The sequence below is a fragment of the Setaria italica genome, chromosome VI (assembly GCF_000263155.2).
Source record: "Setaria italica strain Yugu1 chromosome VI, Setaria_italica_v2.0, whole genome shotgun sequence".
Lineage (NCBI taxonomy): Eukaryota > Viridiplantae > Streptophyta > Magnoliopsida > Poales > Poaceae > Setaria > Setaria italica.
The window spans coordinates 20,321,168-20,344,456 of record NC_028455.1 but is presented as its reverse complement, the minus strand read 5'-3'; the positions used below and the strand labels follow the sequence as shown (position 1 = coordinate 20,344,456).

Genomic DNA, 23,289 nt, shown 5'->3' with positions numbered 1-23,289 from the left:
GATTAAAGTGTTGGTTCGCATGTGAGGTGAAATTGAGTACACTTTAGCCAGGTTAATTTGGGTGGTTCTACCACATGTGCAGCCGCCGGCTTGGGTATTCGACAATTACTTGTGAAGGGAGACTCCTAGCTTGTGGTCAACCAAGTGTCCAAGGAGTATTAATGTGCGGACCCCTAGATGGCCACGTACGTCACCGTGGTTCGGAGAATGGAATGGTGTTTCGACAGAATGGAGGTCCGGCACGTCCCCAGGAAGGACAATGTGGACGCCGATGAGCTATCCAGGCTTGGCTTGTCCCGGGCACATCTGCCTCCCCGGGTATTTGAGGAATGGCTCACATGACCCACTACTATGGTAGTCGACCGTAGCGAAGGGGAAGCCCCACTACCGAGTAGGGGGACCCAGGCCATGCCACAAGAGGGAAGCTCCATGCTTCCCATATGTTCTCAGGGACCCTCGTGGATGGATGACATCCGCGGCTTCCTGAAAAAAAATATCGTTCCCAAGGATGATGCCACCACGGAGAGGATCGCACGACAGTCCAAACGCTACATCACAGTAGATGGGAATCTATATCAACGCGGCACAGATGGGGTCCTCTTGAGGTGCATATCTTGGGAAGAGGGTGGCGAGCTCCTCGCTAAGGTCCACAAGGGTGAGTGCGGGAGTCACTCCTCCTCCCGCACGCTGGTCGGGAAAGCCTTTCGGCAGGGTTTCTACTGGCCAACACCTCTTGAGGACGCACCCAAACTGGTTAAGCATTGCACGGCGTGTCAATTCCATGAAAAGCAAATTTATCAACTAGCACAGGCACTCAACACCATCCCCCTATCATGGCCATTTGCGGTCTAGGGGCTAGACATTTTGGGACCATTCCCAAAGGCAGTCAGAGGCTACGAATCGTTGTATGTCACGATGGACAAATTTACCAAGTGGCCAGAGGTGGTACCAGTCATCAAAGCAAACAAAGGTTTAGCCTTGAAGTTTATAAAAGATATAGTGGCCCATTTCGGCGTGCCCAACTGAATCATCACTGACAATGGGACATAATTCACTAGCACCCTTTTTGGGGATTACTTCGAAGACATGAACATCCAGCTATGCTTCGTGTCCGTTGCTCATCCTAGGAGCAATGGACAGACATAATGAGCCAACACAGAGGTGCTTAAAGGGCTGAAGATGAGAACCTACAATGAGCTAAAGAAGCATGGTACCAGGTGGATAGATGAGTTACCAGCGGTGGTGTGGGCCAACCAAACCATGCCTAACAGGACCACAAGAGAAACTCCTTTCTTTCTAGTCTATGGGGCGGAAGCGGCCCTCCCCTCCGAGCTAACCATAGGAAGCCAAAGAGTGCGCTCTTACGAAGAAGGAGATCAAGAGCTCATGTGACAGCAAGATGTTTTGTATTTAGAAGAGGTAAGGTGCAGATCGGCACTACGAGCGGCCTAGTAGCAACAAGCCCTATGCTGCTACCACCAGCGACATTTCCGACCACGGGAACTTTAGGTTGGAGACCTAGTGCTGCGACGCTTCCAGTCCTGGGAGGGAAAGAACAAGCTATCCCCCATGTGGGAAGGGTCCTTCTGGGTGACGTAAGTATGGTGGCCAGGGGCGGTCAAGTTGATCAACAAAGACGGCATTCCGGTACCCAACGTATGGAACATCGAACACCTTTGTAAGTTTTACCCGTAGATAGCATGAGGTGTTGCATTGCTCAGGCATCAAGGACAACTACCCCAGGATGTTCATCCCTAGGATAGTTGTCCGGGGGCTCCCACCTATGTACTTGTTTATCCATGTATCAGTTTAATGTTAATTCTAGCCATGTGTTAGCATCCTAGCATGTGCTATTTTTATAGCAATTTTAAAAACTTTTGTGTCAATTTATCTAATCACAAGAAACAATCCCTGGAACACACGCCCTCAGGAACCTGTTTGTGTCTAAGATGATAGTAGCTGAGTTAACGGCAGGTCCCGACAGTCAGCACCTAGCTCTTGACCTGGTTCCTAGACCCTGGGCATGGCCAACGCCTAACGGCTCCTGGCCTCCATTATCCTATCTGCTGGCACAAACACAAGTACAGGAAGTGGCACCATCGTGGGAAAGGAAAACCAAAAACAACACCATCCTTTATTTCATGCTTCCTGCATGATATCCTTTCACAACACAAAAAGGGAGCCAGGTACTTTGAAAAAGAAGTTTCTTTTGGACATTACATAGGGAAGTACACGGTCGTAACGACCTAAAAGAAAAGTTCAAAGATGAAGGGAGCTCCGCGACTCGCGAACATGAGGTTCCGAGCCATGGAGAAGGGGAAGTCAATGAGTGAGGAGCACTGCTCAAAGACAGGAGCGCCCCGCGACAGTTGAATATGAGAAAGAAGGTGAAGGAGACACCCCCGACCAGCAACAACAGCGACAGCAGATGAGGCCTCAGCCTCAGGAGGAAGGTGATCGGCAAGGAGCAGCCACGTCAGGCACCTGTGAGGCACGAGCTAGGTATCTCTCCCCAGTGCACCTGCATAGCATGCTTGATAGCTCGGCCACTGCAGGCACACCACATCAATAACATCTGCCGTGGATGGAGATGTGGAGATGTGGTGCCCCTTTTTACTATGGCATCGACCATGGCAGGTCGGAGCACGCGGGGACAACGGTGTCGTTGTAGTCCAAGAGGAGGCGGGGGGTTCCAGTGAAGGGCTATTCTTCAAGATCTGCCAGAGGCTGGTCCTCCTAGGAGAAGCCTAGCAAGCATCCCCCAACTCCATCTCTGGGATCGGATCAGCAACCTCCCAGGGAAGGAGGACGCCAAGCCAGTGACGCAGCAGAGCAACCCCACCATGGGCGCCGCCAGCGAACAGCATCTGCGCCACCGGACAGATCTCGGTGGACCTCGAGCTAGCTCATGTGGGAGCAACAACATCGACAGGGGCCCTAGAAAGGGTCCTTATGGGAGGTTGCCCACGTAGCTCAGGCTAGGCATCCAGCCAGGTGGTTTACCTCAACGGTGAGGTGGTGCAAGAAGTAGGCGTTGATGGATGTGTACCACACCTGCTCTCAAGACAGGCTCTACCCGCCTTGGTCACGGGAAGCAGCCTTCGTCAACTCCTCTACCCTTTCGGGTGGCCTACCTCGTCGGCGAGGCAGCACGGGGCTACCCCAGGGGCAACAAAACCCACAGGTGACCCTGTGATGGATCTAGGGAGGGCCACCAGCAAGGCCACCCAGCCTCTTACCTCTCTACCCTTCAACCCAGCTCTCCTATGTAGGGTAAGAAAGGGGAAGGGAGGTAGGATAGGTGCACAGACTTTAGGGGCAGTGCACCACACCCCTACCTGTTGCCGATACACCGCTCCTCCGCCTCTGCTCCTAGAGCGCCAAAACTCCCCGGTGTCGAGACGCACTTTCAACTCAGCTCTCCTATGCTAAGGGGAGCAGGCTACACGGCGCAACATCGTCCCTTTCGGCGCCCTCACCAGGTGAGGCACCATGAGAAGGATGAGGTCCACGGGCGAAGCTACTGAACCCCCCAAGAAGAACTAAATGAACTGTGAGCTCCATGGCGATGGTGGTGAACAAGAAGGGCAGCCTTATGAGCTATTTATAGCTGGGGAAGCCACACTACCTAATAAGGCCACCTTGTTCATGGAACAACCATTTGCCTAGGGATAGCGCGCAGTCCATTGGTCTGAAGGATGCCCAGGCATGTGGTAACTAGGTGCCGCTCCCCCTCAAAAGGAATGCAAGATGGAGCCAGTAGTCGTACACTGCCCCTTGCGACACAGGGATAGTGGCAAGCAACACAAGCAAGGCTGGCACGACACGCGAGCATTCCCATCAGGACATGCTAGCGCGGGGTTGCCAGAAGCCGCCACCTTGCCTGAAGGTTCCCTGACAAAAATAAAAAAAGATGGGAAAAGCCCAAGCAAAAGAAGCAAAAGCCAAGTCCAGAAGCCAAAAGAGGAAGTCTAATTTATTACAAAAGTGGGGGGCACAACACAGTACCCCAAAGGTTCTGGTGCCACGCTTAGGCGGAACCAGCGCAAAAAAGAAGACAAGACAAATAAAAAAGACTAAGAAGATGAGGGGCCCACTGGGGGCTGCTAGTGCGTGGTGGCTACTGATGAGCCGTCGAAAGCCTCGCCCACAGAGGCCGCAGGAGTATCGCTTGGGTCCTCTCCCTCCTCGCTGTTGACCCCTTCATCGGCTGGAGTAGGAACGAAGTGGCCACCACTTCAGCGGCCATGTCACGAATGGCGACGTGCCGCCACTTTCTCCTCGACAGCCAACCCTTTGCGCAGCGCCTTTGTAGGCAGGTCGACCGACCGAGCCTTCAGACAGGCAAGCATGTGCTCCACAACACCCTGTGCCAGGTCGCGTGCCCCTTGAATCGCGGTGGCATCCGCCACTGACCAGAACGCCCGTAGATGCTCCGCCAGCCTGGTGAAGGTAGGAAGGAGGTGCTTCGGCCCGTGATCAACCGCTAGGCTGGGCAGGGAGATCCAATCCTATTCGTTGTTCGAGAGCACATCGTGAGGTTGCGGAAGCCTTCGGCACTTACCCAGTGAGAGTACCAGAGTTGTGTGAGCACCTCTAGGAAGCCGTGTGAAAGGGAGAGTACACCAACAACCTTCACCTCGACTTCCTCCACTCGCTTTAGGGCTGTTGCGCAGGCACTCTCGGCCTCCTGGACCCATCGGTGGGCATCAAGGAGCTGGGTGTTGATGGTGTCCGTGGCCATGCGGATCTTGGCACCCGGTGTTAGGTGCTCCACCTGGATCGCTTCGTTGGCCTCTGCCCATGCTGATGGCACCTACCTTTGTCGCCTGTTGGGTCATCTCGCGCTCGTGGCGGTCTAGAAACTGCATGCGGGGCTCCAAGCCTTGTGCGAGGAGGTCAAGCTCATGAGCATGATGGGCCAGCTACCTCTCTCACTCTTGGGCTGCCAGAAGGGCGGTGGTCACCACCTAGCAATGCTCCTCCCGGCGCTAATGCTGGTCAGCGCGCTCTAGCAACTTGAGCTCGCGGGCCACCACTGTCATGTCAGGCGAGTTGAGCAGCTACTCATGTGTGACAGCCGCCTCCTCGTGAGTCACCAGGTCCGCCTCCTAGAGATGGGATTGTTCCTCGCGGCGGGCGAGGTTGAGCACTAGGAAGTGCAACTCCTGTTCTTGTTCCTGGAGCTCTACCATGCGCTCCTCGGAAGGTACCTCGCCGTGGCCCACGGCCATCTGCTGGACATCCTCAAGGGCTGCCTCCAAGGCATGCCACACCTAAAGGAAAATGGCAGCCATTTCCTTACTGCCACTGGCGCCCGCTGTGGGTGGCAGTGCCGTCGGAGCTGCGACCGTGCCGGCCAACTCCATCAGCGATGGGGCCTCCATCGTCGCCGCCACGACAATTGGGTCTGCGCGCACCACTACCGAGGCACCAGAGGCTCCGGCAACCGCCGCCCCTGCTCCGACATCATCTCTACCCGAAGTGGGGTGGAGCCGGAGTGAAGGCAGGCTTGCGTGGTTGCCCAATGATGCTTGGGTCCCTGCCAGCAAGGGACCTAAGCCCCAACAGGCTGACGACACGTGACCGTGGTCAGAGGTGATGGGACCCACTGGGGTCGCCCGCACCTGCGGGAGTCCACCCGTAGGGGTCTGCAGCCTAGCGGGAAGATAGCCCTCCGTGGGGGAGGTCCGCCAGATGGAGGAGGGTGAAGATGGTAGGGCCCTGCCGCCAGACTCTCCAGGTGGGGTCTGCCTCGATGAACTACTTGCGCCCCTAGAGAAGGAACGTAAAAAAGATGTGCAAGAAGGGTGTAAGGATCAGACCTGCGCTTGGGCCCCATGTAGATCCACTGCGACACCGAGGCCACCGCGGTCATCCCCACCCTTGGACGCTTGGGGGGCGGGTGCGGCTGGTGAACGCACCCGTCGACCTCCCTACTACCACGGACGACGATCCTTGACCTAAGGTGAGCAAATCTCGCAAAGGAGAGGGAGGTGGCGATGACGAGGAGGAAGAATTGGCTGGAACCGGAGATGAAGAGCGCCGGCGCTTTGAGACACCTCTAGACGCCGCTATCCCTGAAGGGGGATGGGCCAGGCGCACTAGGACAAGCCCGCGTGCAACGGTCTCTGGAAGGCTCATCACACGGCGGCACGAGGCCCTCCAGGAGGATCGTTGTTGTCGGGTCCCGTACCTCCACGATCAGCAACTCTACAATCTCCGCCTCGTAAAGGACCGAACACGCCCCTCAGCGCATGTGGGTCGTGTCGTCGATGTTGGTGTAGTACCACGATGGCCGGACCCATGCACACAGGGGCGCATTGAGGTGATGGAGGAAGTCTACCACCACCATGGTCGATGTAAGTCCAGCTTGTCGGAGCTAGGCAATCAGATCCAGCACCAACAACCATTCTTCCCCAAGGTCCAACATAGCTAGCCACATGTTGGCAATAGCAACCGGAGGAGAAGCAGGGAGGCAAAGGTGCTGATGAGGCATGATGACCCCCATATGCAGCCACCTCCTCTTCCAATCTTCCAACTTGTCACAAAAAATCATGGTGATGTACTCCCCCTTGCACGCAGCTCGGAGCTTGAAGAAACACGCCCCCACCACATGGGGAGCACTCCTGGCCAGCGCCCTTAGACATTGGAGGTAGAAGAAGTGGCGGAAGAGCTCAATAGAGGGCATTATGTCAACGAACATCTCGCACAGGTGTGCGAAGATGGCGAGCATGAGGACGGTGTTGGGTGTGAAGTGCACCACATGCATCTGGTACTCTTCCAGCATGCGGAGGGAGAAGGCAGAGAACGGAGGGATAAGTTCGTAGAAGAAAAAAGGGAGGAACATGACAACCTCCCTTGGTTCGTCAAGGCTCCCCTGATCTATCACCCGGTGAATCACCGTGCCAACGTCCAGCCCTGCTGGAGCCAGCATTGCTCGAATCCGCTCCAGGGCATCCTCAGCAATGATTGTGGAGCGCGTGAGTTGGGCGACCCGGGGGTCGTGCGGTGGCGGTGGAGGCGCGCGGCGGTTGGAACGATCACTGCTGGCCATGATGGTGGGTGGAGAAGTGGAGAGGAGATTGTGGCAAAGAAAGCGAAGGGTTCAAGAAGATGACAAATGGAGAGGAGATTGTGGCAAAGAAAGCGAAGGGTTCAAGAAGATGACAAGTGGAGAGGAAGGAATCCCTAGGGGCTCGCTCATGCAGTCTTATAAAACAACGAGCATGGCGCTTCGACTTTGAGAAACGGCCAGCGAAGAATAAGTATGGGCAGCGCCCAGAATCTTAGGGAATCCCAACCAAAACTTAGGCGTTTTTGCACGAGGCAAAGACAAAGCGTCAATAGGCGCCCCCCTCCCTTCTACTGAGCCCCACGCGACCTGGGGGAAGATGGTCCAGCGTGGGGCCGGGGGCTACTGTCAGCACCAAGGGAACGGGGTTCCCCCAAAGAGGTGCCTACAAGGGGCGCCTGCCTGCAGAAAAGGGCTCCCTCCTTGTGGAGCCCAAATAAGGAGATGGGCCTAGATCCTAGAAAGATAAGGAAAATATTGTGCCCATGTGACGGGACCCACAAGGGACCCACACAGTGGGAGCAGGACGCACCCGAGAGGGCTTCTCGAGAAGAGCCTAGGGAAAGCTCGCTTTGAGGTGAAGCAAGCGGTGGCATATCCAGGCACGAGAGGGCATAGAAGTCGAGGCAGGCTATCAGCAGGCGTATTGTTCCTATAAAAACACCATCATTACGGTTGATGGGACACGCCTGGGCACCTCGAGGATTGATGGCCTCACCCGTCCCATCCAATAGGCAACGGGCGCCGCCCTTGTGTTTAGAGCGCTCACCTAGCTCCTGGTTGCCCTCTGCAAAAGGGGTGGGCCCACACCGCAACCCTGGGAAGCGACGAAGGCCTCCCAAGAAGGATGCCAGGAGCTTGATTCCACGCCCCCCCCGCCCCAGGATGGTGGGGCCGGGCTGAGAAGAACAAAGATTACTGGGATAAGATGGTAAAAAATGAGATTGACGTATAAAGGACCTGGTCAGCACACCCTGAAGCTGTGCGCATCAAGGCGAGGAGCGTCAGGGCAAATGGACGACGTGTCAGGAGAACTGTAGAAAGGGAGGGTGACCATTGGGCCACCACATTCACACACAAAGAAGAGGGAAGGATTGGGGCGCAAGGCTTGCCCCGATCAGTCCTTTTATGGGTCTGGCCTATAAAAGGCTGATCCTTCTACTAATAAAAGAAGGCAATTCTAAGCAACACAGTACACATGATGTAGGGTATTACGCTTCCGAGTGGCCTGAACCTAACTAAAAGCCTCTCTGAGTGCCATTACCCAAAAAACTCCCCTCACCGTCTCTCGAACCTCTTCACACAAACTAACCCCCAGACTGGATCTCTAAAAGGGGGTCCTATCGGATCCTTGCTCCCGGTGCTCGACCACCATTGTTTTTATATATGTGTTTGCAGCATTAGTTTTTAGAATACCCAATTCACCCCGTCTTAGGGTGTCACGGTCCCTTCAGGTTCAGCTCGAGATTAGCTTAGAATCGGCTCCGGAGGTTTGCACATATTACACCATGTTACAGTGATTACAGTTAAGACACACACTGAATCAGTCAGTGCTCTCTGCCAGAAAAGAAGCTGCTGCTAGAGGTATCACCGTTTCATATGGTGATGGTCAACAGGAGACACCAAATCAATCAGTGTCTATTGGCCCAGGAGTCAGCGGGCTCAACAGCTAGTGCCCGGACCATCACAGTATGCTCCCGTTCATGGGTCTATGCATCTCCGAATCAGTCAGTGATCACAGTTTCAGTGACCACTGGAGCATCATTTATTTATACCCTATTGTCCGACCATTTCATGTGTGTTAGAGCTTGGAGAAGCTATAGGCTTGGTTTCCACATTCACAAGTTCTCTGGCCACCAAAGTGCTTAAGAGAATATTAATGCAATTAGCATAAGACTTGTCTTGATTAGTGCTAGTTTAGGACTATTATTAGAGCATTGTTTTAGGTTTTAGTCTAAGTTAGGTGAGGTTTGCACACCTCCTTGTTATCAGTGCTTGCGCGCACCAAGAGTTGTAATCCGGAGCTTGTAAGTCTTGTGAGATCCTCCAACCATATTTGTGGAGTGGCTCTCGGTGGATGTACAAGGGAGGAGAGACCATTGGCTTTTGTTGAAGCTCTACCAAAGTGAAGAGCTGCGAGGAGCATCGATAAGAGATTAGACGGAGATCACTTGCGCGTGGGAAAGACCCGTTGGCTATATATCCACGGAGTTATTTGACTGGGGATCTTATGCCCTTGCGCGGGCATCCTCTTGAGAGGGCTCCAACAATTAGGGCTAGTGGAAAGCTTTGCTTTCCGATACCTCAGTAAAAATCGCTGTATTGTGAGTTTGCATTCTCTACTCCTTTACCTTCTACATTTTATATTGCACTTTCCATTTCACGTCTACCTTTCTTAGAATTGCCACGTGTAATTTACAGGATTGGAACCTAGTGTACAAAACTTTTTTACGATGGAGATAGCAATACATAAAAAAAAATTTAGTGCACATCTAGATAGAAATCAGAATAGGTTTTTATATGTGCTTGGAACTTTAGCTTTTAGAACAGCCAATTCACCTCATCTTAGGTGTCATGTCCCTTCATACGGAAATGCATCAAGCTTGAAAAAACCGACTACTTTAGTAAATTTAATATAAGTGAAAAATGCTCCATCAAAATGGAAATCTGCTTCTAGAACCATCATCGCAAATCGTAATCTGTCCGGAAGCGATACCGTCAAACTGTGGCCTTACCGTATCACTGTCATTGTTGTACCCCAAACGTTCACGTCAGCCGCCGGCGCTCAGCCGCTCACAGACCGCGGTTGCGATGTCATCGCCCGGAAACTCGTGCTCCGCACGTGACATAAAAAACCATCGACCCACACAATCACACAACTAGTAGACCATAGATATGACCTTTGCGATGATTAGTTTTGTTTAAAAAAATAATGATGATTAGTATTTGTATGTTTTGATGACCTGATTTAGAGAAAAATTAAGCCACCTTCGCTTGAAAGATGGTTCTAAAGGATTGATTGATATACTGGAGCTCCCAATTGATACGTAAAACAAACCCAGAACATTATGGTTAAGCATATTCCCCTAATTATTCTCCCTTAACACATAACTCATATACTTTAATTTGGTTTCCCTCTCTTTTCATTAAAGTACAAAGTGGGATCGATATATGCCACTACTAGAAAACTAAGCATTCGTCCAAGGTATAGTCCTCAACTTGCGATACCGGCTGGTTTCCGGTACTAAAGAGGGTTAAATTCAAAAAACACTGAAAAATCATATTTCGGCTGTTAACTTAAACTGATCGCCGATTCATGATTTCGTTAACAGAAACCAAGTTGATTAATAATCTTTTTCAATGTAAAAGAGTAGAACATGCCAAAAGTGAAATGTGGATCCACACGTGTGCATGCAAAGCATGCACAAGGACCGCCGTGACTAGTTCCTGGTAACCTACCCTTAAAGGAAAGCGTGCAAGCACAATGCAAGACCTAGTCTTTAGTCTTCTCTAATCTCACATGCGTTGGACTTTGGCAGGAAAAGGACTGCTGCGAGCATAGTTGTTGTACACTTGTACTTAAAAAATGTGTGTTGGGTACAGGCACTTGTAGTAACAAATATCCAAAGCAAAATGGTAATCGACCACCATGTCCTAAATGCTCTGTTATTAGACGCCTCCTTCGGGTATAAATAGGCACCAACAAAACAACACAACGCCACACTACAATCACAAACTCACATCTCATTGGAACTTCCCAATTGATCCCGTGCAAATTATTCAGGCGGTAGGTATGGCGAGGACCAGGACGGTGGCAGTAGCAGCCTTTGTACTTGTGTTCTCCACGGCTATATCCTCAATGGCTCAGACCACGGCGCAAGAGCAGGAGTTCGTGGCGCTCCACAACGCCGCCCGTCGTGAGGTGGGTGTTGAGGATGTCGTCTGGAACGAGACCGTGGCGGCGTTCGCACGAGCCTACGCGGCAAGACGTGCTGGTGACTGCAAGCTCGAGCACTCGGACCAGGATGAGCGCAACAAGTTGGGCTACGGTGAAAACATTTACATGGGGCCTCCTGGTAAGGACTGGACGGTGGCGGAGGCCGTGCAATGGTGGGTGGACGAGAAGCAATTCTACGACAACGTCAGTGGTATGTGCGTGGTGGGGAAGGAGTGCGGGCACTACACCCAGGTGGTCTGGGGCAACACCAAGGCCATCGGCTGCGCGCGTGTCAAGTGTGACAGCGGTGGCATCTTCATCACCTGCAACTATACACCGGCAGGCAACGTCATCGGAAAACGTCCATTCTAGATTTCTAGTGGTTTGGGTAATATACCTATAAGAGTATATAAACAGTATGTTTGTGAGCATGTATATGCTATGATACTACCCTGATGTTGTGTTTGTCTGCTTTATGGATGCTTGAAGCCTGCATATACCCATGCAGTCTAGATGTAATATAAATGTATTGTATACTTAAGTTCACAATAAATAAATGGGTATTGAAAATTTTACTTCTTCAACGTGCTTGTGTATTGTTGGCGGGTTAGCGCGCGAGTTTGTGAACCGCAAGCGCACGCATCATCCTAGTCTTTCCTTTAGAGTATTCATCCAAGGTTTATCAATCTGTGGATCGGCAGCGAACTGACTAGGGTTTTTCATCTAATCTAACGGATCAATTGTGGTGGAACCGCCCATTAAAATAGTATTTAAGTGTAATGGCCATCATCTGAACACATGAGGCACATTAGCTTAACCGTTTAACGAGGCAATTCGCATCAAAACCAATAAAACTGATCGAAAACCACTAGTAGTCTCACGCGATGGTGAGTGCAGAGAGTCAAATATCACAGAGTTATAAGAATGAAGATACAAAAATTAACTTTTACAACTGAGTTCAAATACAAGAATGATTCGGAGCTTTAAAAGTTGCACAGCGGAAAGGAAACAAGAACTAAAACAATGTAAGCTAGATGGAACTAGAAGGGACAACGAGCGAAGGACAACACATGGAGCCCACCGATGTGCCATCAAAGTGAAGACACACCACCTGAAATAGGTTCACAACAACCCTGAGTATACTAATACTCAGCAAATCTTACCGAACTATGGTATATACTTAACCGACTCCTACGCTTTTTGGTTGTTGGGTTTGTTTTGCCAAAGAGCAACTAAGAGTGGGTCCTTACTTTCAATATTTTAGCCACATTTCAAATGATGGAAGCTATTTTCTAGGTTTGCATAATTGCAACAATTCAGTGTGGAAAAATAATTGATTAGATAAGCAACAATAAATAACCATCAACATATATCCAATCTTCATCCACCTATTTCACTTCTTGCTATGATGAGACTAAGAGATCAAGGTTCTCTTTTCCGAGAGGACGGCGAATCGATCTAATTTTATCCCTTGCAAGGTAAACCTAACACACACAACATATGTTGCTTCATCGGGCCGCACATGGCAATGGTTCTCTACGTGAAAGCTAGCATTTGAACTGCCCCGCAGCTCCTCAAGTACTAGTCCCCACCGATACCTCCCTAGGTCAGCCATGAGTTTCAAAAATCCACCGGTACCTCGAAGGGCCAGCCATGGATTCTAGTTTAGTACTCGACAGATGTACTATATCAAGATCAATCTACTTTTGTGCACGAAGGTACTAGGTTTACCGGTTTCAACTACCTCCTACTCCTGGCATATGGTTAGTACTATTCAATCCCCGATCAATGTGCCACAATGGTTCGAGCCTTAACCGACGTAGGCGGAGGTTTACTTTCAATCCTTATTATAACCTTAAGGCAAAATAGCCATTTCTGTCCCTAAACTTTGCACCGATGGTCAAGTTCGTCCCTCAGCTTCAGAATGGCTAATTTAGTCCCTCAACTTTTGTTTTTGGATCAAACATGTCCTTGTGCTGATATGGGGCTCCATATTAGCATGAAACTAATGTGAAAAGTCATTTTTGCCCTTGGCTCCTTCTCCCCCCTCCTCAATTTTCCACCGTAATTAACGTAATATTATCCAAAATATATAAGTATGAACATATATATTTATCAAGAGAGTATAAATATGTACATGGAGCATGTATACCGTACCAGTATACGAGTACATGCCAACTTTAGAGTATATGTACATACATTAAATTGTGTATATCAGGAAAGAATATGAGTACATACATTTTCATATCACAATTTAATTTGTATGAGCACATGCACGATTTTAAAAGTACAAGTACATACATTTTTTAGAAACTATATTTCATGTTAAAAAATATATTTCTATGTGTATGTATCAAGGGAATATGAGCATATACATATTTGACCTACATGAGATAAGGAAAATGGACTTTTCACATTAGTCTCATACTAAGATATAGCACCACATCAGCACAAGGATGAGTTTTACCTGAAAATGGAAGTTGAGGGACTAAATTGACTGATTTGAAAGTTGAGGGACCAACTTGACCCTTGGTGTAAAGTTCAAGCACCAAACTGCCTATTTTGCCTAACCTTAACCATCTCATTCTCCACCTGGTCTCCACTTGTTCCTTCACCATGCGATTCATTTCCAAGTAACTTGCCACAAGTATCAAGAGTCCTATATCTCGCGAGTGACAGGAAATCACTTGACTTCTACCAAATCCTTTTAAGCATGGCAGTTGTAAGGACCTACACATACTAGTAGACCAACCAACGGAACCTAGGGATCATGCATGTAAGGTTTCAATCAACTCCTAGCAACTTAATGCACAATACTTAAATAGATAACATTGCATACGAAAAATAGGGGTTATGCTCCAGGACTTGCCTTCCTAAGCAACTAGTTCGGAGTTAGCAGGGCCTTGGGTCTGGTGTTCTGGCGACTCTGAAAGTGCATCTAGGCCCCTAAGTGGGTTTTGGTGAATTGAATGATGAAATGATTAAAGGACTAACTTATTTGCTTAAGATTTTGAGCAGGGTTTTATTCTCATATTTATTATGTAATGTTGTCTCATAAGTTGAATATGCATTATATGGCTCACAATAAAGAAAAGTAAGCAAGTATGTAATCCCGTGATGAAATTATATGATTAATGACAAGTAAGGGTGAAGTAAAACTTGGGGATATATTTTATGGTTGATCTACAAGTCTCCAAATCATGTGATAGCTTGATTGACAAGTAAAGGGATCATTAAGAAAAGAATAGTGATATTTACAAATGGATATTGCAAGACTTGATATGCATATGATAAAAAGACTTGATCTTATGTGTTACATATTGGTCTTGTTATTGGAAGTTTGCAATTCATGAGACATCCTTTATCAATCAAGAACAAGCATTTGAAGAGAATTTCAAATGTGATTTCATTGTTGGTGTCGAAAGCAAAGCTAAACTCAAAGTGGCAAGAATAGGTGAAGAAATCAAGCGAGGTACTAGAGCGAGGGACTAAACAAGCTTTGGTCAAGCGACGGCTTGGACTATGTACATTTTGCTAAGGTGAAGTGGCTAGTATCCAGGGGGTTTCGAAGTATCATATCTAAGCCTTACCGAGGGAAGCAATGCAATGCATCTAGTCTATTGTGATTGATAGAAGGAGTGACTTATGGATTTAAGTATATCTTATCATGAACAAGGGAAAATCTTAAGTCACTAGATCAAGATGGATGTGCTCAAGATGATAGCAATGTTGAGAGCCCTCAAGTGACTAGTGATCAAAGTATGGCATGGATGAAGACTTATAAGCTCAAGTGGATGATATAATGTTTATATTTATTCTTGAGTATAGGTATGCCGTACTATCAAGAGGGACGCAACATTAGCTAATTGATAACACCAAAAATGCTCTTAGTTGACCTATGTGAGATTGGCTTTGAGAAAATCCTTGAGTGAGCTAGCTGTCCCAGCTCAGCTAACAATAGTCGGTTCAACCAGTGGGTGGACCGAGAGTGAGTGTTTGAGAGTTTTTGGGCTAACTCAGCCAAACTGGTCTGACCGGTCTAAGGGCAATGGCTAGTTTTTCAAACTAGACTGGTATAACCGATCTAGCAACCGGTCTGACTGGTTTGATTAGCTCCAACGGCTAGTTTTAGGTTTGTGGGGGTATTTATACCCCTTGGCCCCCTCCTTGGTGGGCTGCTGGTTACACATGCCTTTGACATCATCTAATGACCAAAAAAGCTCTCTCCAACCTCTCTTTGTGAGACTTGAGTCATTCTTGAGAAATCTTTGAGTTGGGTTGAGAGAATGATCTTGTATGAGAATTAGTGAGCTGAAGAGAGCAATCCATAGCTTGAGCACTTGTGGTTCGTGTCAAAAAAGTCTTTGAAGTATTTATTACTCTTGGAGTTGTGCCTCATAGACGGCTAGGCGTCGTCGGCTAGCTCCCAAGTATGGTGAGCAGCGGCAAGTTTATGAGGGTTGCGATCTTGCCTCCATAAGGAAAAAGATCAACAACTGGAGATAAAGAAAGTGGTTGAAAGAGACCCAGCTTGTAGGAAGGGAGTTGAAATGGACTCGTATTCCAATAGGCTACTCAACGGAGATGTAGGATTCATTGCGGTGAATCTGAACTCCGGATAAATAAATCCTCATGTCTTCATTTTGTTTGCTTCACTTGTTGATTTCTAGCAATTTACTTGTGCTTCCGCTTTGATCTACTTAGGTGTGCTTGTCTTGTGTGCAGGGACTACTTTGTCCTATTGGAAATCATCTACAGAAGCCACTCTCCAAGTTTGGTTGGTGTAGAAGTCAAGGAGGAACTCGAGCAGCACTTGGTGTGCCACCCTGCCTGGACCGATCTGACCGGTCTGTCCGGTTTGGCCTGGGTAGTGCTGCTGAGTGGGTTGAAATTTTATAAATTGGTCAACTCGCCTATTCACCCCCCCCCCTCTAGGTGACATCTCGGTCCTTTCAGACTCCTGCTGCAACGGCTCCTCGGCAACCAGCTCATACACCGCTCCTTCAACTACCAGTTCGATATGAATGCAAGAATGCAATGAAATGTTAGGAATGCAGCAACTCAATCATACAACAAGCTAATCTTAATTACCTCACAACAAAAATTTGTAAACTACTACTGCAGGAGTATCAAAATAAATAGAATCATAAACATCTACATGCATTTATATCCATAAACAATTATGTTACTAATCATTTAAGCAAGATCTTAATGAAATAAGATAAAAGCCTAGAACAGTAACTATAGCTCCATTATTCAAGATAAAGCACAGAATTTAACTTAAACATGAAACCTAGTATGCATCTAAAATTCATGCTCTTTTGCTACAGGAATTATTTTTAACATATTAAAAGCTAGAGAACGCAAAATAAATCAAAACCAATTCTAGACTTGTATTCTGCGCATGTAATTTTTACAGAGCATCACTAATCCTATCAACAGGTTATCATCAGAATTTCAGTATAATTTGCCTAAAGGAAAAACTACTGAAAATCTATTACTGCTAATCTGCAGAATTAGAAAATAAACCCTAACTATTTTTCTGCTAAGCTTCCGGTTCTACAAACTTCACAGATAGTTTGTACACAAAACTATACTACTGTGAATTTTCCAGAAGTTTTAGAGCACCACAACTATTTATTCTAATTAATGGACATTTAGCAACATGCATTTTATTTAGCAACAGATATATAAGATATAGAATAACTTTTTTCCTGGATAAAAAAGGTCATCACAGAGCTAACAGAATTTACTTTTCCTTTATCAATATTTAGCTAACAATTTAAGAATTAAATTTCGCAACAGCATGAAGACTGCATTAACCATGAGTTCAAGTTCTAGATCTAGAACCTAAATAACACCAGGAAGCTACCAAGACTAAATTTACTATTTTTGGAATAGCACACAATGTTTTAAGCCTTAAACAAGGTTTTCACATGATAAATTATAAAGCAAGATGTGCAACAGCTACATGCATAAAGTCATTTTTATAAGATACTATACTATCTCATAAGCCTAATAAATTTTATTTTGTATTTTTTCCATTTTCTTATGATTTATACACATTTCTAAAGTTCTCAGCCTATTTAATAAGAAAGACTAAAACTAGTTTTACATCGACGCCCCTGGAAAGTTCTTTTCTTAACAAATCTACCCTTCCATTTTCATGCAACCCCCTAGATCTAGCGCTCAACCCCCTGGAAAAACTCCACCTACACACATAAACCCTGCTCTTTTTACACGTAACTCCCTGAGGTTCTTTTTCTCTCACACACGCACCCATCACTCCTTCTTCCTCCTCAGGCACGCCCGTGCGCTCGCGGTGAGCAGCGTCGGTGAGGCTCTGCCGGCATAGCGGCTCCTCCTCCCACTCCGGTGACCACCACACGAGCTCCCTCATACCCCAACGCATCTACTCCACTACTCATCTCCCCGATACACAAACCCTAGGTCTACCCGTGATGACCGGAGGTGGCAGTCCCGCGGCGGTAGTCCGGCGGCGAGCGCGGGAACACGTGTAGAAACTCAGCTACAACTACGAATGGACATGAGCATGAGCACTAGGACGTCACCACGGTTTGGTTTGGGAAGTCTTGGTCGAAGATGGTGGCCGGAGAGGGGTCGTCCATGGTGAGGTAGGCGGCGGCGGGTGGAGCTCGGGTGGCTGGTGAAACGGCGATTTCCAATCACCTAGTGGGCTACAAACGGCGAAGAGAGGCTGAGGAGGTAGCGGGGGAGGTGGTGGAGGTGTGGGTGTGGTGGATTTGGTGGTGATGGAGTGACGATGGCGGATTGGCCAGCGGAAGAGCTTAGATCGATTTGGTGGTGGCATATGGGGAAACGCCGATTTTTGACTCGGGAAAGCACGGCCGGGTTACGAGGAGGTTGCGAAGGTAGTTGGTGAGGTGATGGAGGTTTGGGTAAGGTGGGTATGGGTTGTGTGGCTAGAGTCTAGCATTTCTTGGCTGGCGACAGAGGCGGCTCGGTGGAGTGTGGAGTGGCGAATAGGGGAAAAGGAGAAGGCTGGGTGTTATAGCCTAACAAATGAATCCGCAAGTGTATGGATACCGATTTAGCTTTCACTCGGAAGTATTGCAGAGTATCGATTTCCACGGGGAACGAGAAGTGGTCTAATCCTAAACTAGTTCGTCCGGATGGAAGGTAAGGTTGACAACAAAGAGAGGAGAGATAGATAAGCGAAGGGTAGAGAGGGTACTTGCGTAGCGACACTTGTTACTCAGATAGATCAAGCAGATGGGAACTACTCACGTAGGTTCACTTCGGGCGCCCGAGAAACCACCACTCATGGAAAGGGATGAGAAGGGGAGTGGTAGCGTCTATCCATAAGTCCTACGGGCTAGAACTAATGTGGTGGACTATGTAGGTCAGACATGGCTGTCACCACCTACCGGCTACCACAACTATTCCGTTGAACTAGGTGCAAACCAAGGTATTCCATGCATGGTTGGACATGTGGAGCACCATAGGTGGTGTTGTCCAACCCTTCCTGCAGCTGATCACATAGTTCCCCATCCTTTATTGTTGTGTATATATACTTTTTGGAAACATGAGACATGAGTTTCAGTCAGTGTAACATTTACACCAATCGAAGAGGCATTTTACCTCGGTGAAAATTCTAGCTCAGGGCGCTCTTTTATTCTTTCATTCAGAACAAAACAAAAAAAATGATTTTTTTAAGAGAACTTGTAGAGCAAACAAGGAACAAGGGCTAGCATTGCATTTAAACTGAGACAAAACCTTGAATGAATGGAACATGGCATGAGATACTTACTAAATTTTCCACCTCCACACATAGATTGTTGCGCACTTGGTACCAAAAATCAACTGTGTGAGGTTGTTGTCTCCTTTTGAAGTTGTTCAATCACCAATAATGTCAAGGTGCTATCGTTGATGTAGCCCGTTGTTTCGAACATCATTTGACCTTTCATGCTTTCCAATCTCAACTTGTAATGGTTAGCAACTAAATATACCCGAAGGGAAGTATCTACCCTGAAAACATGTCATTGTACTTACTCTCCATCTCATTTATTTGATGAAACGAATGTAATATTTTTTTTAATTTTATTTTTCATTTAGAAAGAGACTTTATTGGGAAGGAAATATTGAACGACGGGTTACCTCCTGGCAGTGCTTGTTTACGGTCATAGCCCGACCATGAGAAGCCTTCATGTTGCAACCAACTTTCACGATGTGGCTCCCTACTCCATCACTGGTGTTTGGTAGATCAGCATAATTCTAGCTGCAATGACTTGTGCCAAAAATGACTACGAGATTTGCAATATTTATGAGAGACAAACGCATCTACAACCATCCTTTCAAAGTTATTGTGATTGATGGGCAGAGGGTGGTTGCAGCTCTCATATGTGCCCTCAGCACTGGGAATTGACTTTGGAGGCTTCTCAAATGAGCATGGGTCTTGTGTCTCTTCTAGTATGAAACTCTCATGCTCATTAATAAAACATTCCTTTTCATGCTCTAAAGTCGATGCCTCAAGAATGTCCATAGACCATACTTATTCATCCTTTACTACTTGTCTATGACATTCTAGGGATGTATCTCGGACCTCAAGATGATATAGAAAACCATTAATGACTCCTTCAATGGGTCTTCCAATGAGAATGAAGGGTGGATAAACTTTAGGGATGTTAAAGACATGGAAATCTAAGAAGATCTCACACTCTCAAATCTTTGTACTACTGACCCTAAGGATTCCCTCAGTCTCTATAGTTTTGCTCGTAATCCATTGGAGACGCTTTTGGGAGAATGAAAGGAGTTCACAAGGAAATGATTCTACTACCAAGGATTTAGATATGATATTGAGTCCAACCCTTGGATCATAGAGCACATTCTGGCGGTTGATCCCTCCTACTTGGCATTGGAGCAATTGCAGCTTGGGATATATCTGTACAAATAGATCATTGCTTTCCACTTCTTTCAACCATTCCTAGCTTGTAAATGCGGAAATGCGTGCCAAGTTATCCTTTTGCACTCTGACCTTCTGCGGGTCGAGGGTTTCGGGCTCTACTTGATTGTTGAGAGATCGACAGAGAGAGAGGTTGACACATGTTCCTTACCAACCTTAAGATCTATTTGATTTCCTAATGGTTAGCCTCTCAAGATCTTTTCGATTGATCTCCCTATGATGACTGATGGCTCAAGATCCTTTGGGAGATCAAAAATATGGAAATCTAGGTAGATTTTGGGGTTGCCTACCTTAACTTTCACCACATGTAAGATGCCTAAACAGTCTAAGATATCCTTTGATTTAAGTTTAAGGCGCTTAACAGATGGAGATAAACAGGAAGGCAAGAGCTGGGATCGCACTAGAGAATTCGAGATGATGTTGATTCCTAAGCTCGGGTTATACCCAGAACATTGCAAAATATTTTCCTAACTTTTGTGGGCATTATAATGACTTTAGATGAGGCTTCTGCCTCATCTAGCCATTCTCGACTCTTTACCGTGGAGAGATTCTTCATGAGTTCTTTCTGCTCACAATGGTCAATGTTGCCTGACGTGCGGACCTTAACACATTTATGCTTCTCGTCTATGGGAAGTTTTGAACTATCCCCATATTCTAGGAATAATTCATCATAGAAATTATAGGGGAAAGCACAAGGAGAGTCATATAGGTCTGGGTCAGAAATTTGAATTGGTTCAAAGCAATCATCGGACATGGTAGCTACAGGGCCTCGTTTGGTTGGGTATGTGGACAGCATGGCTCCTCCTGTTTGGGTTCATCGGTATTTTCTTCTGGAGGTTCATCATAAATCTTGGTGTAGGGAGAGTTCTCAAGGATTTTTTCAAAGACTATCCTTCCCTTGCTCAGGGTTAAATGAATAAAAGACCATCCAGATGTGGAATCTAAGAACTGGACTGATTCGACATCAAGACCTAATCTAAACTGTTGGAGAAGAGTAGATTCTGGGGTTCCTAGATCAGGTCCTAAGGCCAAAATATTTGTAAAATGAGCCCAAGCAATTCCTAGTGATTTGCCTTCCTTTTGTGAAGAGAATGACTTCAAGCCGAAGGTTGCTGACCCAAGATATTGGGAAGAAGGTTAGACAAAATTTATCTCGCAACGCTTCCCAACTTCCAGCTAAATTTCCGACAGAGAGAGAATACCACTTCTTCGCTCGTCCTACTAAGGAAAATGGTAAAAAATTCCATTTCAATGTCTCTTTGTTCATTCCTTTAATCACAAGAATGAGAAGAGTTTCTCAAATTCTCGCAAGTGGGTGTATGGATTCTCATCTTCTATTCCAGCAAACGACATTCTTTGAACCATATCTAAGAAACTTGGGTGTAGCTCACAGCTAGAGGTTTTTATAGGATGGGATGATGGTGGTGGCTCCAAGTATTCACCCCTCGGAGTCGAGAACTGATATACTGTAGTTGTAGAATCCATAATGGTAGGTAGATGGTACACGGACAAACTGGCTTCAGAACTAGAACAGCTACCGTTCTCCAGCAACGGCGCCAAAAAGCTTGTTGGTATTTCCTATAGCCTAACAGATAAATCCGCAAGTGTATGGATATCGATGTAGCTCTCACCCGGGAGTATTCTAGAGTATCGATTTTCACGGGGAACAAGAAGTGGTCTAATCCTAAACTAGTTCATCCGGATGGAAGGGTAAGAGTGATGACAAAGAGAGGAAAGATAAATCAGCAGAAGGGTAGAGAGGGTACTTGCGTAGCGACACTGGTTACTCATATAGATCTAATAGATGGGGACTACTCATGTAGGTTCACTTCGGATGCCCGAGAAACCACCACTCGCGGAAAGGAATGAGAAGGGGAGTGGCAGCGTCTACCCCTAAGTCCTACAGGCCAGATCTAATGTGGTGGACTATGTAGGCCGAACAGGACTGTCACCACCTGTTGGCTACCACAACTATTCCGTTGAACTGGGCGTAAACCAAGGTAACCACTAGTCTAGACACCGGGTCTACACTAGCAACTACTACTTTACTCTTCATCAAGAACAAAGTATTAAGCAATGAACGAGGAGCCCATAAACTGAAGTGAATAAGAACCAATGCTCATTTAATCAGAGGAAACCAGAGTTACTAGACAAGACCCGGATGTTTCTCGAAGCTGAGTGGCATTCACTGAAGTACAACGTGGAAGAGGGGCCGGCAGCTTCGGCTCCTCTCCAGCAGTCTCACTTCGCCTCTCTCCATATTTTCTAAGTGTAGTGTTGGCAGCGCTTTGCCTATGGAGCTCTTCTTCTCTTGTGTGTCTTTCCTGGCATGAAATGGCACTATTTATAGTGCTAGGGAGGTAGGGGGAACTTGTAGCAGTGAACCGACGTTGGTTGGTCATGGGCCCCAGGTCGACCAAACTGGGGAGGTGGGCCGATCCTAGGATCCACCACCTCAGCCTGATCAACGTGTAGGAATGGCTCCTAGATGTCGGTATCCTGCATGTTTAGAGGTGGCGCGGTCCCGTGGGTGCCAAGGGTGGGTCGGCCGACCTATTTACTTCGGTTGACCCTACCCCATAGCTTTCTGGTCCTCTGATCAGCCACTTGATATTCTGGATGTCTTGGATTGCTTCAAGGGTGCGTTGGTTGGTGGGTCTAACTCCTTGGAGTCAGTTTGGTGGACCCATGGATCCAAGTGAGTCACACTCAAGCCTGCCTTCTGATCAAACTGACATTGATCCAACGCTCCACAACGGTATTCATTGTGTTTCTTTGCATGTGACCGAAGATGTGCTGGAGAGAGGCAACGGGTTGGGGTCAGCCGAACCTAGGACAGACGGTCGATCCACCTTTTGTGGTGGATGGCCCATGACTGAGTTTCCTTGGGTCTTCCATTAAGTGGAGAGGCTTCTGGCAAAGTTTGAATGCCATTGGACTTTGTCTAGGGTCAGCCGAAGTGGGTTTGGGTCGGCCGACCCTGCCTCCTGTGTCCAGCTCGCATCTCAATCTTCTAAGAAGCATAACTTCTGCATCCGGACTCCGAATTGGGTGAACTAAAACTCCATTTCATTTATCTCGATTAGCACTTTGAAATGGTGGGGTTAAATATGCTATTTGAGTTATTCTTGGTACATATCCAAAAGATCCTTTGTTCATTGCTTCGAATCATGTCGAGATGTTCAGCTAAACCTTTGTTTAAGAGTAACTGATCCTCAGACTTATGGGCTATTGTTGCTCCTTAACCATTCAAGGCATTTGTGCACCAAATTACCTATATTCCTTGCAAGCATGTTGGAATCCCTATAGCTAAGGTGTTTGCTTCAATTGATT

At 47.3% G+C, this 23,289-nt stretch overlaps 1 protein-coding gene across 1 annotated transcript; it reads left to right on the top strand.

The window, feature by feature from the left end:
- Positions 1 to 10,810: 10,810 nt before the first annotated feature.
- Positions 10,811 to 11,596, top strand: LOC101766292 (pathogenesis-related protein PRB1-3). Its single transcript, XM_012846987.2, has one exon. The coding sequence runs from the start codon at positions 10,869 to 10,871 to the stop codon at positions 11,382 to 11,384; it is 516 nt and encodes a 171-aa protein (XP_012702441.1). The 5' UTR covers positions 10,811 to 10,868; the 3' UTR covers positions 11,385 to 11,596.
- The last annotated feature ends 11,693 nt before the right edge of the window (positions 11,597 to 23,289 follow it).

What these genes read in the sequence shown, in the direction of transcription:
- LOC101766292 (XM_012846987.2), top strand. Translation starts at nt 10,869, where the DNA reads ATGGCGAGGACCAGGACGGTGGCAGTAGCAGCCTTTGTACTTGTGTTC.